The 17,089-nt window shown below is 40.4% G+C and overlaps 2 protein-coding genes across 2 annotated transcripts; one reads left to right on the forward strand and one right to left on the reverse strand.

The window, feature by feature from the left end:
• Nucleotides 1-228: 228 nt before the first annotated feature.
• LOC148543900 (uncharacterized) lies at nucleotides 229-1,038 on the reverse strand. Its single transcript, XM_088498764.1, has 3 exons — nucleotides 946-1,038; nucleotides 744-900; nucleotides 229-647 (listed from the first exon to the last, which is right to left on the reverse strand). The coding sequence occupies exons 1-3, from the start codon at nucleotides 1,036-1,038 to the stop codon at nucleotides 229-231; spliced, it is 669 nt and encodes a 222-aa protein (XP_088354890.1).
• A 13,246-nt stretch (nucleotides 1,039-14,284) lies between these two features.
• Nucleotides 14,285-15,338, forward strand: LOC107615090 (uncharacterized). The gene is made up of 5 exons (XM_021112452.2): nucleotides 14,285-14,470; nucleotides 14,602-14,699; nucleotides 14,804-14,894; nucleotides 14,995-15,168; nucleotides 15,300-15,338. The coding sequence occupies exons 1-5, from the start codon at nucleotides 14,285-14,287 to the stop codon at nucleotides 15,336-15,338; spliced, it is 588 nt and encodes a 195-aa protein (XP_020968111.1).
• Nucleotides 15,339-17,089: the final 1,751 nt, after the last annotated feature.

Genomic DNA, 17,089 nt, shown 5'->3' on the forward strand with positions numbered 1-17,089 from the left:
TTGATTTTGAGTGTTGAGTAAATTAGTGTTGGATCATAATAGAATTCATTCATAATAAAGTGGATTACACAAGTTGGATTGATCATGGAAGCTTAGCATAACAATTAGGGACATCAGCATGCAGTATAGAAATATATTTCCGGTAATGTTACTAATTAAAAGCCCTCCTAATGATGTGACGATTGATCTGTGGAATGCAGCTGAATTGGATAAAGGGTGGGTAGAGTACTATGGCGATACATTGTCCAGACTGCTGTTGTAGCCGTGGAGACGACACTTCTCCTCGAGACATTGAACCTCTTCAGAAAGTGCATTGTTGGCCCTCTCTAGCATCTTTGCTTTCAAGTAGTTAAAGTCCCGTATTTCTTGATCTGTGATGTGGAGGACCTTTTGAAGCATGTTGTAAGTAGCATCTTTCTTAGCATCCGTGTCAAGAGGGCTGTACCTTCCCTTGGCGTGAACGTTTCCAGGGAGAACGACCGAGAAAGCATACATGACTCCTGTGTCACGGACACCCAACTCAATACGGAAGTAGGAAGGTGGTGGCAAGGAGGCGCCGTAGCAAACCTTCTGGAGCAATTCTTCCATGCTGAGGTTGACGGCATAGGCACCAGAGGCAACCTCACTAGGTGGGATGCAGTTAATCCCTGTGTGAAAGTTGAAAAGTTAGGCATTAGGCATGTCTTGGAAAAGGGTGTAAATTTAGCAGACTGTGGTATGTATTGAGGTGAAGAAAGACTTACATCGACAAAGAGGGGCCCGACGGCCGTTTTTGGTGACGACGGTCGAAGGGCATTTTGGTGGCGCCGGTTGGCCCATTAGCTGCGTCATCTCATCAAGCGCCTCCTTCTCTTTCTCGATTACCTTTAATCGCGCCGTGTAGAAACCAAGGGCTAGGGCCTAGCAATTGAAGGCCTGGTATTCGGTGTTTGGATAGTCGACGACCTGAGCACGGGCCTCGTCGAAGGAAGTGAAGAGTCCCGTGTTCCTTCCTTTGGTGATGACGAAGTAGGTGAATTTTCTCAATTCGGCGTCCATCGTTGTTGGTGGTTCGGCAAGGTGTTTTACGTTTCAGGTCCCGAGCAGGTTGGTTGTTCTGATGTTGTTCAGGAGGAGATTGGTCTAAATCAACAAGGGCATGGAGTTGTTTGTTGTTGTTCGGGTGAGTATATGAGAGATGTGAAGATGGTTCTGACAGATAGGTTTATTAAAACTCAGGCCATGATATAAAGAGACTTTCACCGGAAGATTCTACATTCTAGAGTTGAGTGAAATTAGATTTTATTTAATTTAAAGTTATTTTTTAAGTTTTAAAAAGGGTTAGTTGAATGATGAGTAAAATTGTTTGAAAAAAGTAGAATCAGGACGTTTTTGACAAATGCGTTAAAAGAATAAAAAACACAATTAATTTATTTGAACGACATAGTTTTTTTTTTTTGTCTAGTTGACTATTTTTCTTTAAACGCGTATATGAGGTCGGATTTAAACTCTCATTCACCATAAATAATAAATTAGAGTTTTTTTTGAATGTTCACTCATATATATTATTGTACTTTTTTAGATAAAATTTTTAATATTTCTTATTTATATAAATGTTTTAATCATGTTATATTAATACGTATCTTTTTATAAGATGTTATTTTTTTAAATTTAAATTTTATTAAAAAAGATATATTTAAATAAAGAAAGAGTACTAAAAAAGAGTACTAAAAAATTATAACATAAAGAGTACTAAATTTCAACAAATAAGTTTAAATTTTTTTCAAAAGAACTTGTAATCAAAGAGTGTTAGAATAATATAATTTTGAATAATATAAATTTATGTCCTTTTTTAGTAATTCTTTTAATATAATTGTAAATAATATAATTCGAACAATATTTATTTTATTATAATTTATTTTTATACCGATTATTAAACATAAATTATTTTAACACTGATTCACTTTTTATCACATTTGAGTTTGTAAAATCAATTATATAAAAAATCTTATTTGTAAATAATAATTCAAATAGACATCTAATATGCCTGATCTATTATAGACGTTGGAGTTGCTAAAATTAAAATAATTTATAATGTCCTAATTGTCTCGACTACTAAGTTCCATGCTTAGATACTATAGTATAACGTAATTGGATATAATATATGTCAATGAATTTGTCGTAAAAAAATTAAATCGAATCAATTAGATAAAATAAATGACACAACTCATCTATGTAAATTACGCGTATGTCACACTAAATTTATTGTTAATCAGAATTATTATAGACTTAGTTTGAATTGACATTTTAGAGAATAATATTTTAATTTGTTAACTTGTTAGATTTCTTTAATAAAAACTTATGTAGTATTTAGAATTTTTTTTTTAAAAAAAAAATGTATATATAAAAAATACTTCTAAATTTTGTTGGATAGAACAAAAAAATTTTTTTTTAATAAAACTAAATTACATAACAAGACAACATTAACACAAAAAATAATAAAAATCATTCGTAATATTCTTAAAGTTAATTACTTAATATGTTATTCCATACTTCTGTAATATAGTGTGCAGGTCTATTTTCAGCAATAATTTTTTCCTTATTTGTCTCGAGAAAAATAGCGTTACTTGTTTTATCATATTTAAATTTTGTCTATTTCTTTGATTGATTATGCATTTATTAGTATTTTTATATCTCTGACTGGTATGGCACTAATTTTATTGATTACTAGGCTTTTAATTCTTTATTTTGTGTTGTTCAAAATACTTGTTAAAATTACATATAATTTTCATATTATCTTATTTTACTATGAAATAAAATTATATGCCTTTAAAACTAATTTCTAAAAGTGTCAAGTAAGAAAAATTCAATTCAAATATAATAAACAGTTGAAAAAAAAGAAATATTTCGCTACTCAATGTTACATATCAACTCATTTATTTTATACAAAATAATCTAAATCTCAATTCACAAATTTTAACGAATTTTAAATTCTAAATGAAGTAAATAAAATTAGATTATAAAAAATAAACAAAATACCCGCAAGTTTCATATAGTAATTAATGGTGGCCCTTTGAGAGTAATTAAAATGGCTATTAGTGAGATGCTCATGATTTTAGTATTGTTACGGATCCGACCCATGGACCCATGATCCGGGATTGGACCCAAACCCGGCCACCCGGGACCAACCCGTCTCGCCCTTCTAGAAGGCCCAAAGCCGATCCTCTAGAACTCCTAACCGACTTTCGAGTTCGAACGTCTTCCTTATCTTAGCCAAACAAAGATAAGATAAGATAGCTACCACCACCTATAAATAGAGGACCCAGGTCCCTCCAAGTATTCATTCATCCCTCACACCTCATACCTCTTAGATCCATTCTGACTTGAGCGTCGGAGTGTCTTTGCAGGTACCACCCCCCATTGCTCCAGTCAGATAATCCGGCATCCGCCTCAACCCGCAAGTTCCCGATCCATCTCTCAACCCGTACCAGAGACATCTTGTACATTGGCGTCATCTGTGGAAACTTTACGCCGGTTGAGCCAGAATGGAGGACATACCTGAAGAAACCTCCTTAAGCCAGGATAACTCTCGAACAAGGAACCCGACCCCCGAACACCAGGAGGTCACTAACCGTGGAAGGATAGCAAGCACCATCCACCACGCCACTCCAAATAAGGAAAACGAGCACATCATCGCAGAACCATGGCACCCCGAAAACACGGGGGACAAAGCTGCACAGATAATCCAAGACCTATGCCTTCGAGTCCAGGAACTCAAAGGCAGAGTGGCCACCAAGGAAAGGCACAACGCCAAAAACAAAAGCCACGCAACCTCTAGGTCAAAATCTCGCCGAGGCCGATCGCCAACCCGACAACACGACGGGAGAAGCAATCACAGCACCTCGCGCGGCCCCAGACATGAAAAGTCGCCAGAACGACGACACAGTAAAAGGTACAACCGCAGCACTTCCCGAGATCCAAGTCGACAACACGACTCGGACGAAGACCGACGATACCAAGGAACCAAGCGTACGAGAAATGACCACACAATAATGGGAGCCACTCCCTTCACGGAGAGGATCCTGAAGGCAAAACTACCCAAATGTTTCGACAAACCAACGGACATGAAGTACGACGGAACCAAAGACTCCCAGGAACACCTAACGGCTTTCGAAGCCAGGATGAACCTAGAAGGAACGCCTGATGCAGTTCGATGCAGAGCCTTCCCCGTAACCCTAGCCGGACCGGCAATCAAATGGTTCAACGCCCTCCCCAACGGATCCATTACCAGTTTTGGCGACATTTTGCGGAAGTTCATGGCCCAGTTTACAACTAGGATCACCAAAGCCAAACACCCCATCAGCCTGCTAGGGGTCACACAGAAACAAGACGAATCCACACGAAAATACCTGGACCGCTTCAACGATGAATGCCTAACGATTGACGGACTTACGGTTCCGTTGCAAGCCTCTGTTTAACCAACGGGCTCATGAACGAAGACTTCCGCAAACACCTCACCACCAAACCAGTGTGGACCATGCACGAGATCCAAAACGTTGCCAGAGACTACATAAACGACGAGGAGGTTAGCCAGGTCGTCGCCGCCAATAAACGGCAACACGGCAACCCGACTTCCCGCCATAACCCGACGCCCAGAGAAAGTCAGAGAGCTAGCCCTAAAACAAAGAATCAGTCTAAGGTACAACCACGGCGTCATCCGACGAGAATTTGCACCAAACGACCTCGTCCTACGACGAAACAACATCGGAGCCCCGACCCCAGGGGAAGGAAAGCTCACCCCTAATTGGGAAGGACCATACAGAATCAAGGCCGCAATCGGAAAGGGAGCATACAAACTCGAACGGCTAAACGGCAAGGAAATCCCGAGGACATGGAACGCCGCCAACTTACGACGATACCACACTTAGACTGACCCCCTTGGTCATCCCTCAACTTTGCCTTTTCACATATTGTCCCCCCTTTTTTTTATCCTGCTTAATTTCCTTTACAGCAATTTTTTGCAAACTTTTAAGTGTTAATCTCGGGTACTCTTTCCCGCCATAAACGGAGGGTTTTAACGAGGCCCAAACCATCAATAAATTCCATCAAGCTATTTTTCCTTTTTCCAAGAAAAGAATAAAAACACGGGAAAAAACCGGGGGACCAATCACCCCCCGGGCCTCAAATACAGATATCCACAAAAAATTGGCCTCGCAACGGTCCACTAAACCCAAACAAAGGGAACAAATAAACTAAAAGGAACGGCTTAAAACGGAATATACAAGAAAGGCCCGAACGGCCCAAGCAACGTAAATCAAAGTTCAAAACCACAAGTCACGATTACACGACCACACGGCCAAAAATCCACAAAAAGCATACAAACCAAAACAAAAGTCACAAACACAACTACTCGAGGTCGACTATCTGGCCATCACGGACAGTCTTGAAAGCTCCCATCACAGACACGTCCACACCAGGCACCAACACTAAAGCTTGAGCTCTCATCGTCTCTTCGGTAGCAGCAACAGCTTCCTTCACATCGGCAAGCAACACGGCTTTCTCCTCTTTTAAAACCACGGCCTCCGCTTTCAAACCGGCCACCTCATCCTTCAGCGAACCGACGTCGGTCAAAAGCACGGCCGCCCGAGACTCAGCATCCGACGCTTTCCTTCGTTCCTCCCCAAGTTGAGACAAAAGAGAAGTCTCAACCTCGAAAAGACGAAGGATCTCAGCCCCGGACTCTTCGGAGGACTTCATGGCCCGCTCCCTCACCGACTCGGCATCTGCAAGCAACCCCTTCAACTTCGCAATCTCGGCCTAAGACTGACGCAGCTTCTTGTCCAAAAGGCCCACCTGAGCCATTACAGGCTCGGCCTTCCGGACAATCACAGCAGAACGAAGAAGGGAACGATAGAGAGACTTAGCCTGGAAAGTCAAATCGCATTCACGGAAAAAATCCTCCGTACCGGGCATGAGGAACTCGTCGATGAAAGCCGGAGCGTCGAAACGACGATCCATCACCGACGGAACCGCACCATCGCCTTCCGCCAAATTCTCACTATCATCTTCCTCCAACCGCTTTCGCTTACGGGAAGCACCATCCGGCGACACCTCAACCACATCGTCGTTAACCGTCACACCCCAACCTGACCCTTCGGTCCCACCTCCAGTCAACGTGAAATCCTCAGAAACAGTTCTCGTTTCATCACTAGGTCGCGAGATCGGAGTGGAGGGAGTACCACCGGAAGAAGTCCCCTGGGACAACTGAGCCTTCAACCTCGCAAGAGTTGTCAAACCTCCAGCCATCTCAACTGCGAAAAAAGAAGGAAAAAGCTAAGTATCCAACTCGGAAACAAAAAAAAAAAAGAAGCTCACACACCAACATAGGCCCGACAAGCAACCGGGTCACCCATCACGTCCCGAGGATTAAGAGGATGCTCCCCAAACAACTGCCACAGAACAAGAGCGATATCCCGATCTTCCACAGTCAAGAAATCTTGCGTCACCCGAGTAAGAACGGACGGCCCCGCCCCAAAATTCCAATATGTGGGGAACCGCCGCCCACCTTCTAACGTCAGCCAGAACGGATGATGCCCCTTCGTAGGGCAGACTTTAAAATACCTGCTCTTAAACCCATGAAAGGAATCTTCATACAAACCGAAGACCCGGCGATGGGCTGAGCTCTAAAAGACATATACCCCTTCTTGTGCTTCCCTTCCTTGGTCGGAAGAGTACACAAAAAGAGGAAAAGGAAGACATTCACCGAGGCAGAGAGCTCCAGAAACTCGCAAACAAGCTCGAAAGACCGTATCGCCGCCCAGCTATTCGGATGCAACTGGGACGGGCCACGGAACACCGACTCAACAACTGCTAAACAAAAGGGGAAAAGGGGAGCCTAACACCGAGTCGGATAAACATCGCCTCGTACACCCACATCCAGTCCGGAACGGTCGGCAAGTCAAGGTTGGTATAACAAAACCTCTCATCAACCCCAAAAAGAGAGAGCTCATAATGACGTTCGGCGTCGCCACCCCCACAAACAGCTCCCTGATCACGGAGCCGCTGAAGGTCCGCCTCCGTCATCCGCGACGGCGTCCCCCATACGTCACTAGTGACCCACGAATAAAGGAAAGGGGCACCCCCCGCCGGGGCCACTGGAGCCCTCATACCCTCAGTCCTCCGACGAGCCATACCTAAAACAGTGATGAGCACCACCGTCAACCAAACCTCGCGGCAAAAAACGGTGGAGGAAACCAAACAGACATCACTACCCACTACCAACTACACAGTAGCGCTCATCCCCTCATAAAACCCACTATCCCAAGAAAACTGCTTACTACCATGCAATACCATCACCATCCCAATCTACACTAAGCAGAACAAAAATGCAAAAGGAAAATAAAAACACGGGAAACAGAGGAAGAACACCAACCTGGTGATGCAGAAAGAGAGTCTGGGAAAAACTGAAAAACAGAAGTTCCACCTCGAAGAAACACCAAAAACGCCACAGAGAAAAGAAGAGTTTCCTTCAGAAGAGAGAACGAAAGTAAAAAGAAATGAACGAAGGAAGTAAGGAGGAAAGCCAAAACGGTTTCAAAAGGGGCAGAAAAAGATGCAAATAGCCCTAGAAAATAAGCAGGCACGTAGGGGCAATAAAGGAAAAACATCTAAAAAACATCCCTTCACATTAAATGCCCCCTTTGGAAAAAGAAACTAATAAAACACACCTCGAAGAACGCAACAGACGCATTAGACACGGAAGAGTCACGTTGGACCAAAACGGTCAGACGAATCTTCGGCACGACCATCGAGGCCAGGGACGACATACCGACTTCCCCTCAAACAACCAAACGACTATCCGAGAAGAAACTAAAGACCTCGCTCACGGTCAGAACCACATCTCCCAGCGACAGACCGACCTTGCTCGCTCTTCCGCTGTGGGGGCAACTGTTACGGATCTGACCCGTGGACCCATGACCTGGGATTGGACCCAAAGCCGGCCCTCTAGAACTCCTAACCGACTTTCGAGTTCGAACGTCTTCCTTATCTTAGCCAAACAAAGATAAGATAAGATAGCTACCACCACCTATAAATAGAGGACCCAGGTCCCTCCAGGTATTCATTCATCCCTCACACCTCATACCTCTTAGATCCATTCTGACTTGAGCGTCGGAGTGTCTTTGCAGGTACCACCCCCCATTGCTCCAGTCAGATAATCCGGCATCCGCCTCAACCCGCAAGTTCCCGATCCATCTCTCAACCCGTACCAGAGACATCTTGTACAAGTATAGAACTGAAGTGTTTGTTCAAGTTTGCCCAAGGATGATGATTAAAGATGATGGTTTGTAGCTTGAGTGGTAGAATATGTGTAATTAATACACCTGGATGATTAGCACCACCATCATGTCATAGCCTAGCCTAACCTGTCAGCTGATGCGTCCCGTGAGAGTGGCAATGATGAAGTCTTGACAGTTGGTATTTCCCAAAGTAAAACCTCATCACGCCATTGTCTCACTCCATTTGGTGAAGGAATGACATTCACGAATCCCCTCTTGAAGGGGCAAATTGTAGCATTTAATGCGCTGCAACAGTAGGTTGGAGTGGGTTTGATAGAAATTTGCTCCATGTGATGCATACGAAGAGGCGTGAAGGACTCATGTGGAATTTATGTTTCCATATGTTGGTAATGACCCTTAGGATTTTTGGGTTTTCAGAAATTTTGTAAATATAGTGTACCCAGAAAACTATTAGCTTAGAATAATCCACACTTAATTTATTTAGGTTTTGTTAATTAATTTTAATAATTGAAATTATATTTAATAATTATTAAATATCAAATAAAATAAATTCTAGTTATTTTTTTAGCGTTGATATAGCATGGAAGGACTCTCGTTTTCTTCAATACAGGGGTTTCAACCAGGCCATGCAATTTTTGAAAATTTTAGATTGGAACTGGTTCGGTTGAACTGATTCCTAACGAGTTTAATTGGTTTTTATCAGTTCACATTGTGTTTAATCGGTTCGTTTCAGTTTTTTTCTTTGTACGAATCAACTATCGGACTGGACTGCTAGTGGGTCCGATTCATCGATTTTCTAGTTGAATCATTCAGTTCGGTCCGATTTAAACACCTATGGTTATAAATAACCCCTAATGTCTGTTCCCACTTCTGGAAGAGAAATCTCTATAACCCTAGTTAAATGGGCGCCTATTAACCATCAATAGTGGAACTACTCCAACCCTAGATAAATACCCTGATACTCTCAGGTATGCTTAAGATCCAAGACACTGTAAACCTACTCATTATGATGTTTTTTACATTTTGTTGTTGATAAGTCGTGATTTTTTAGTTATAAATTACGATGAAAAAAATATTGTGATTATATCGTAATATTTTTTCAGTTATCATTGGCTTGTCATCACTTGTTGAAAATCATAGTATGAGCATATTTCCTTTGCTTCTGCAGTTACGAATTCGGGAAAGCTTACCTGATTCGACAACCCCATGTATGATCCGTACACCCCAACTCTGTCCTCTTCACGATCTCCTCAGATTCCAAGGTTTGGTGGCATCGAAATTGCTGGGATAACTTCGTCGCCACCTCCAACACTGGACGTGCTAGTGGGGCACTGCGAGACTCCTAAATCTAGGCGTCCGTTCATCTGAAGATCACCTCGGGGTGGTCAGTAGTGTACCGCATACCACAGGCTAGTTGTTATCCTTCTCATTTCAGTTTCGATACAAACTTCATGTCTTCGGCAGAATAACCGGATAACCTAATTTTTTCTTCCAGCAATACAACATGTGGTTCAAGCCACCAGTTGACATGGGCCTATGAATGGATGAATGTCGCTTAGCAACGTATATTTTCGGGAATAATGACGAGCTGAGGTAAAGAGATTTACCAAGTCTCTTAGTTGGTTTCATGTATTATGGCATGCTGACTGTCACAATCCAGTTACTAACCGGACTCCTCTGTACACTGCTGTGTCTCGCAGCATAGCCGAGGTGCTGTTCAAGCACTACGAAATGAACCTCCCTCGTCATCACCTCTGCCAGTCAGTCCGACGCGCCTCGGCTTCTGATGCTCAGCCTAACGTTGTTGCTGCTGTTTTCGCGGCTCGCATTTGAACTGGCTTTGCTTTCTCGCATTCCTTCAAACCTCTTCTCACCAATGAAAACCACCATTCTCTTATTCTCTTTCGGATCCAAGCATGGTTAGCTTCTTCGATGATTTGAGCACCATGCATCACAATAATGCCGCTTTTGTCATGGCTAGTCTGCACAACTATCTTTCACCACAGTAGTTGTTTCTTCTCTTTATTCTTTTTTTTCTTCTTCTATTTTAATGGTCAATTTAAGATGGTAATTTTAGTAGGTATACGGATGGATATTCTAATTTTTATGTAGATGATTATTTTTATGATTATTATTCTGTAGCATAACAGAGTTCTGAATTTACTATTTTTAAAATTAATAGAGGTGATTATTATGGACCTATTATGCTTAAAAAATTGTTAGTAGAAATTCTATTTGTTAAGTAAGTAAAGATAACTGCTATTGAACCCGTGACGGATCAAGAAATTTTATTGGAGAGGGGCCAAATTAAATACAAAATATATTAACAGTACAATATTCAACTGGTTTATTTAAAAAATTTAATTATTTTTTAAAAAATTGTCTCTGTAAAAACGTGATTTTAAAATTTTTAAATTTAACTCATCCAAATTATTTATTCTTACAAAAAATTCTTTTGGTAAAATTTAAAAATTTTATTCTTATGCTAAAAACAACCATATATATAAATTAGAACTAAATTTAACATTATATTTAAAACATATCACAGATTATTTTCATTACCTGTTGGAAGTGTTTAAACACAGAATTTAAAGTTTATGTTCCGTGAATATAAAAGAACTTTATAAGTATGATGAATCGTACATAGTCGTCCAAAGAAGTCTATTTGAATATGCTAAGGAAGAGCTCGATTAGTAAACTTTGTCAAAGTAAAGCTATAAGTGTAAAAAAATTTTGAGCCTTCAATAAAGGTCAACTGTAGACACTCAATTTAGATGATCTCATGTAGACACTCTCACTTTAGATGACCCCCTAGCTTACTAAGCCACAAAAGTTTTGCACTAATTTATTTGGAGTCTATATATATTTAAATTTAGTTATGTATTCCATCTATTTGTAGGCCGAGAATAGTGCTCACATTAGTACTACAAATAACATGAGACAGAATTTTTATGATATTATCTAAGATAACTTGAAACAATTTTTTTTTGTTATTATCTAATCTAAAATATTTATTCTTGCTATTATTGCCACTGTTTTTTGCTATCCATGGTAAAATACTTAGCCTTAACAAACATGGTCTAAAGGTGTTTCACGGCCATTAGAGTCTATAAAAAGGCATGCCATAAAGATGTTTGGTCATATAGTTTGGCAATGCAAGGACCTGCTCAAACATTGTCAAAATTTAGTTTCAAACCCTTGGCACATTGAGACGGAAGCATTTAATGCTCTTACAGTGGATTACCAAGGCAGCAAATTATCATGATTACCCAAAGTATCGGTCACATCAGATGGACCTTATGTCTCTATAAAAGCAATGAAATTAAGTGAAAAAAGGATCCCTATTCTGCCGAAAAGGCTTCGCTTCCAAATATCTTTCTATTTCTATTGCACATCCTCCTCTATAGTAGAACGTCCAACAACACAAATGGAAGCGTCGGACTTTGTCGGGAACGATCCGGAGCAGCCTTGCCTGACGTCAGAGTAAGTAACCTCCGTGACATTGATAACCTTGCCTAAAAAAAAATGGGTGGCGGGAACATCCACCGATGCGAGTTTCATATTTTTAATTTACTTGCCTAATTGGGTGATGGAACTGATCGTTGCATATGTATGGATTCAGGCTTCAACCTCCTCGCAACATGGACGAAGCCAACTGGAAAAATGATGACCATGACACGAACGCCTTGAATCTTGACCTAACCATGGACGTGGTAAGTTTGTATTTTGAACTATCTCTATCACTGCCAATAGTTTTGTGACCCTGAGCAATCAAAACCAGTGCTTATGCGTGGCCTTTGTTTCTGTAGCCCCTCCTTAATGTGGCATCGCAGTCTGGCATTCTAGTTGAAGAGTTCATTCTGCCTTCTGCGTATAAGTCCTCCCCCCCCACAAGCTCTGATCGAGGTCGGTTTTTGATCCGAAACCTTTGTTGCCCGAAAAGAAATGATTTTATTTTGATCTAAATTAATAAAATGAAGGCATGAACTTTTGAGCTGTTACCCTTTCAGAGCATTGAAGCACGTTTGATGGCCATTGAGCAGTCAGTTGCAATGCTTGATGTTCGGGCCGCCCGAACGGAGGCTCTTATTGTGTATATCAAGATGATGCTACCCACTTTATGTAAGAAGGAGGAGACATTTCAGATGATACCTATTCCTAAGGTTTAAGTCCAGGATGAAGCCATGGACAAGAAAATAGCGCAGCCGCCAAACACTCCTGGATGTGTTGCCACCGCTGATGCGGTTGTTTTAAACAATAGCAACATTGGAGCACCTGGTCTGATGTTCACCCATCAGCTAACCAGTTCACAAAAAGGTAAGGGAATCTTGGGTGACCCCATCACAAACTTGAGCCTGGACGTTGTTGTCCTGGATTCTTCGAGTTCAGAGGATGACCTCGTGCTGCTTGACCATCTTTCTTCAACACCCGTTATCTCCACCGGTGCAACACTAATCCCGACCGAAGCACCAACAAACCTTCACTGGTCGCGTGGGGTTTCAAAAATGTGGAACGAGTTGAAGGATGATCTACTAACACCATGCAATGCTATTGTACAGGTGAACTTTTCGAATAATATTTTGCTAAGCATAAATATAATTATCTCTATTCCTAGATAAGAAAATTTTGAGATTATGGCGTTGATCATGGATAACAAGCTCACCGGCAATTGAAACATGATCCCCTGCCCAGGTATACGCAGCTTTGTGTGGTGACGTATCAAACCTGCGCCCATGAGCACTACGATTCTATTGTGCACCGGGGGTGTAAACCTCAAATCCAATGAAAAATCCTTTAAAGGCAAGTTACCCCATTGTAACCGCCGCACATGCTTGACTACCCAAAAAAAGGCAAAAAAAAAAAAAAAAAAAAACCAACGCACCCATAAACTAGAAATTTTTTATGAATTTTTTCAAAGTGCAGTTGGTATTATGGGACTTTAGTGATTTAACAGATGTAAGGTAAACCCATTGTTTATCAAAGCAAGGCCCCCTTTCAAATTTAATAGTCCGCACTGTAACATATATTTCCCACACCCCCTTTTCTTTTATGTCCATGATTTGAATTTTGACTTGGCCTAATTTTGATGACCATTCCCTTGATGGCTCTGATTAAATCAAAACCCTTGGGCTAGACGTGCGTTGGCCCACTTGGGAAATACCCATATACCATATTTTTAATGTGATGCCTCTAAATATATCCGGGCTTTTCTTTAGGAAAGAAAAAACTATGGCCGATTTTATTGTTTGTATATATAAATAGACATAAATTATAACCCAAAAAAATAAATAGACGTAAATTACCATAAAATAAATCCCATTGGTAGAACGTTCGAAACTTAATTAATTAAATCTCATGAGTAAGACAATTATTTATATATATATAATTATGAATCAATATCCACTTAGTGTTAATCTTTAATTAGACAAAATAATTATTATTAACGGTGTTATGAGATTATCATTATTTTCTTATGTTAGAAGATACTTACTATTACTATTTACTATTTATTTTTTCGTAGTCTGCTAATAACTATTAAATGTTGATACCATGTCTCGAAAAAAATAGATGCTGATGACATGTGAATTTAAAAACACGCTTACAAACTCAAATAAGAGTGATAAGTATCTGTTGGACCTTTAGTAAATAGCCGAATGCAAAAAACAAAATTTTTTATTAATTTGTGTGAACCATGATTTTTTTTGGCACCGTGGGCCAAATGTTATTTGGCCTAAATCAGCACCTTTGCAATACCCCAACCCAGGAAGCCTTTCCAATCGGAACCTCTCGAGTCAGTGTTCCCCCGTCAATGATGCCTTGAATGTACATAACCCAATGAAAAATTTTGCCTGTTCGGCATCTGCATTCGATGCTGGTTGCTAACAGAACACTAGCTGATCTTGTTTTTTTCTTTTTTTCAGAAAACAAAGGTTGGAGGGGACTTCGACAGTACAACTCGGCTCTGTGATCTCTATGCCTCTTCCGAGCCAAGTCCGAGGTGTTCGAAGATGCCGCGGTTGTCGAGCGCAGAGGTGGCTGCAACCATCGTTGACGATGCATCCATGGGCTCCCCTCCCAAGACCCAATCCAACTCGGTGCCGCAGAGACGACCGCTGTTTTGGCGTGTTGAAAGGGGGGGTCGGGGACGCATTCTGGCGCCGAACATGGAGAACCCGATTTACCACATCCCTAAGGCAAGTCACGTAACATTACCCCTGTGATTAACCCTATGGATGATTGCATTTCACTGTTGGGTTCAAACTCTTTATTATACAGATACACTGTGTAGTTTCTATGATAATCACTTCAAATGTTTTCGATGCAGAATTTTGCCATGTGGTTCAGGCCCATTGCCGATATGAGTCTGACTAGGGACGAGTGCCACCTTGGGACGTATATATTTGCCAAAAATGAAGAAATGAGGTTACAATGTGCAAAATTGGAACACACTCAATAGTTGTTTCGGGTTTGATCTTATATCTCCAGGATTCAAACTAAATCCCTGTTCATGTTTGTTGTCTTTCCAGGGAAACAGAGAACTTATTTAAGCATTACGAGCTAACCCTGCCTCACGGAAAGTTCTTATCCCTTAGGCCCGAATGCATGCCCCACTTTGATGTAATACCATTCGAACTTGACTTAATACTCTCCCCTAAATAACAATAGTATTTGATTGAAAAATTTCGCAGTTCAAAGCTAAGACACTTGAAATATGTAGGTCGTCAAAACTGTTGCAATGCTTTCCTATCTTCAAGCCAAGGCAAACCCTGTGCCCCGTTGCTGGTTCTTTCCGTCAGCATTTGCCGCTGAGATCTTGTTCCAAACTCTGATGGAACATGTAATAGAGAGCTATGCGAGACGCTGGATGCCACCAACTCAAGAACTTGAGCATGTAAGAAACATTCAAGTTATCGTCTCTCCATAATTGCTCCAAGTTTATCATTAACTTATTAGAGATCCGGCATTCACACACAATATGGATATATTTTAACTGATGTTGTATTTTGCTGCTCGCCTGAATAGGTCTTTGTACCCATTTGCGAGCCACCTGAGACTTGGTAAATGCTATTGATGGATGTAAAGAGACCTTCTGTTTATGCCCTTGATGTTTGCACAAGCATGGAGTCCGTTCCCAGGTGTGAGCGCAACATGTGCCTTATAGTACGTAACCCACAAGGCATTTTGTACACAGTATATTTAATTATCGTGCAACTCTTTCTTCTGAATTTTATATGCTTGCCATGGTGACGGGAACAGCAGATGGCTGTCCTCGAGAACATTTTCAAACTTGAGCCGAATCTGCCCAACTTTAAACATGGTTCGCCAGATCCAAACACCTGGGGACGCATTGAATACCCCATGAGCATTCCTAGCAGGCTAGGCGCGTAAGTCAGTTTATGATGCCTCCGCAATTTTTCTCTCACATAATTAGTTTGTACACACTTTTTTAGACTTGATACAATCTAAAACTACACCCCACAAACCAAATTGTTGGGAACATAATTTTAAATATTGTGGCAAATTGTATGCCTTTTATCTCACTCGTTTATTGCTATGACAATTTTCATTGGATAAAGATGAATCTGAAATATGGTGCATCTGGTGGATGTCTCACAATGGCTGATTCTCCCCAGCTATCCTAGGCAACCTGGTAAGAACACCGTCATCGTTATAGGTTTATGCAAATTAAGTTGGCCTTGATGATATTACCACTTAACTATTTATATATATATATATATATATATTTCACAGGGTGATGAGGCCACATTGAGGATGAAAACAGCAATCAGGATTGTCGCATCTGACTACAGTGAGCTTAAGGCTCTTGTGGACCTCAAGGCAGAGACGGTGTGCCGTAGTCTCTCGTTCCTTCCTTAATTACTACTCTATTTACATGCTTATATATGAATAAAATTGGGAACCATTTACAAGGCCCAAATATTTTGAAATTACTCGTTGCTGTTAAATATTGCTAATTCCATACTTTAGTATTTTTACTCTACTTGTATTATCCCGGTGGTCGACATTGGATATGCACCCACCCGGGTTGCAAATGGTCTGACTATGTATGCACCGGTTATAGTTAACTTGCATTATGACTTGTTAAAGAATGTAAGTGGGAACCATTAACAAGGTCCATATATTTTGAAGTTAGTTGTTGCTGTTATATATTGCTAATTCTAGACTTTAATATCTAACTACTTAGCTTGTATTATCCGGGTGGAAGTCCAGTTGTAAATGGTTTTCCTATGTATGAATATGTATTAGTCAGCTTGCATGATCAATTTTTCATTTCTCATAACGACTTTTTTTTAAAGTTGCATGTGTGGTGAGTGTTTTAATCAGGTTTTGCCCCAAAGAGATTGTGTACTGCCCAGGATATATTGATACTCAATATACTGGTCAAGATATATTGCCACTACTCCATCGTTTCTTTCTTGGTTACGTGCTGCCCTACAGGAGCAAGCTATGCATCACCTAACAAGGCAACATATTAATTAGGGTAAAGTATATTTTTTGTCCCTGAAGTTTGGTAAAAGTTTCAAAAATACCCTTAAGTTTTATTTTGTTTCAATTTTGTCCCAAAAATTTTTGATTTGCATCAAATATACCCCCGACAGCTAAATTTTCAAAAAATTTAAGACCAATCTAACAATAATGTATGAAAATGATGCTTGATTTACTTGTGTTGAGGGTTGTTCTTATGAAATTATTGTTGAATTGGTCTTAAATTTTTTAAAAAATTAGCCACCAAGGGTATATTTGATGCAAATCAAAAACTTTTGGGACAAAATTGAAACAAAATAAAACTT

The sequence above is a fragment of the Arachis ipaensis genome, chromosome B9 (assembly GCF_059453495.1).
Source record: "Arachis ipaensis isolate K30076 ecotype BB chromosome B9, ASM5945349v1, whole genome shotgun sequence".
NCBI lineage: Eukaryota > Viridiplantae > Streptophyta > Magnoliopsida > Fabales > Fabaceae > Arachis > Arachis ipaensis.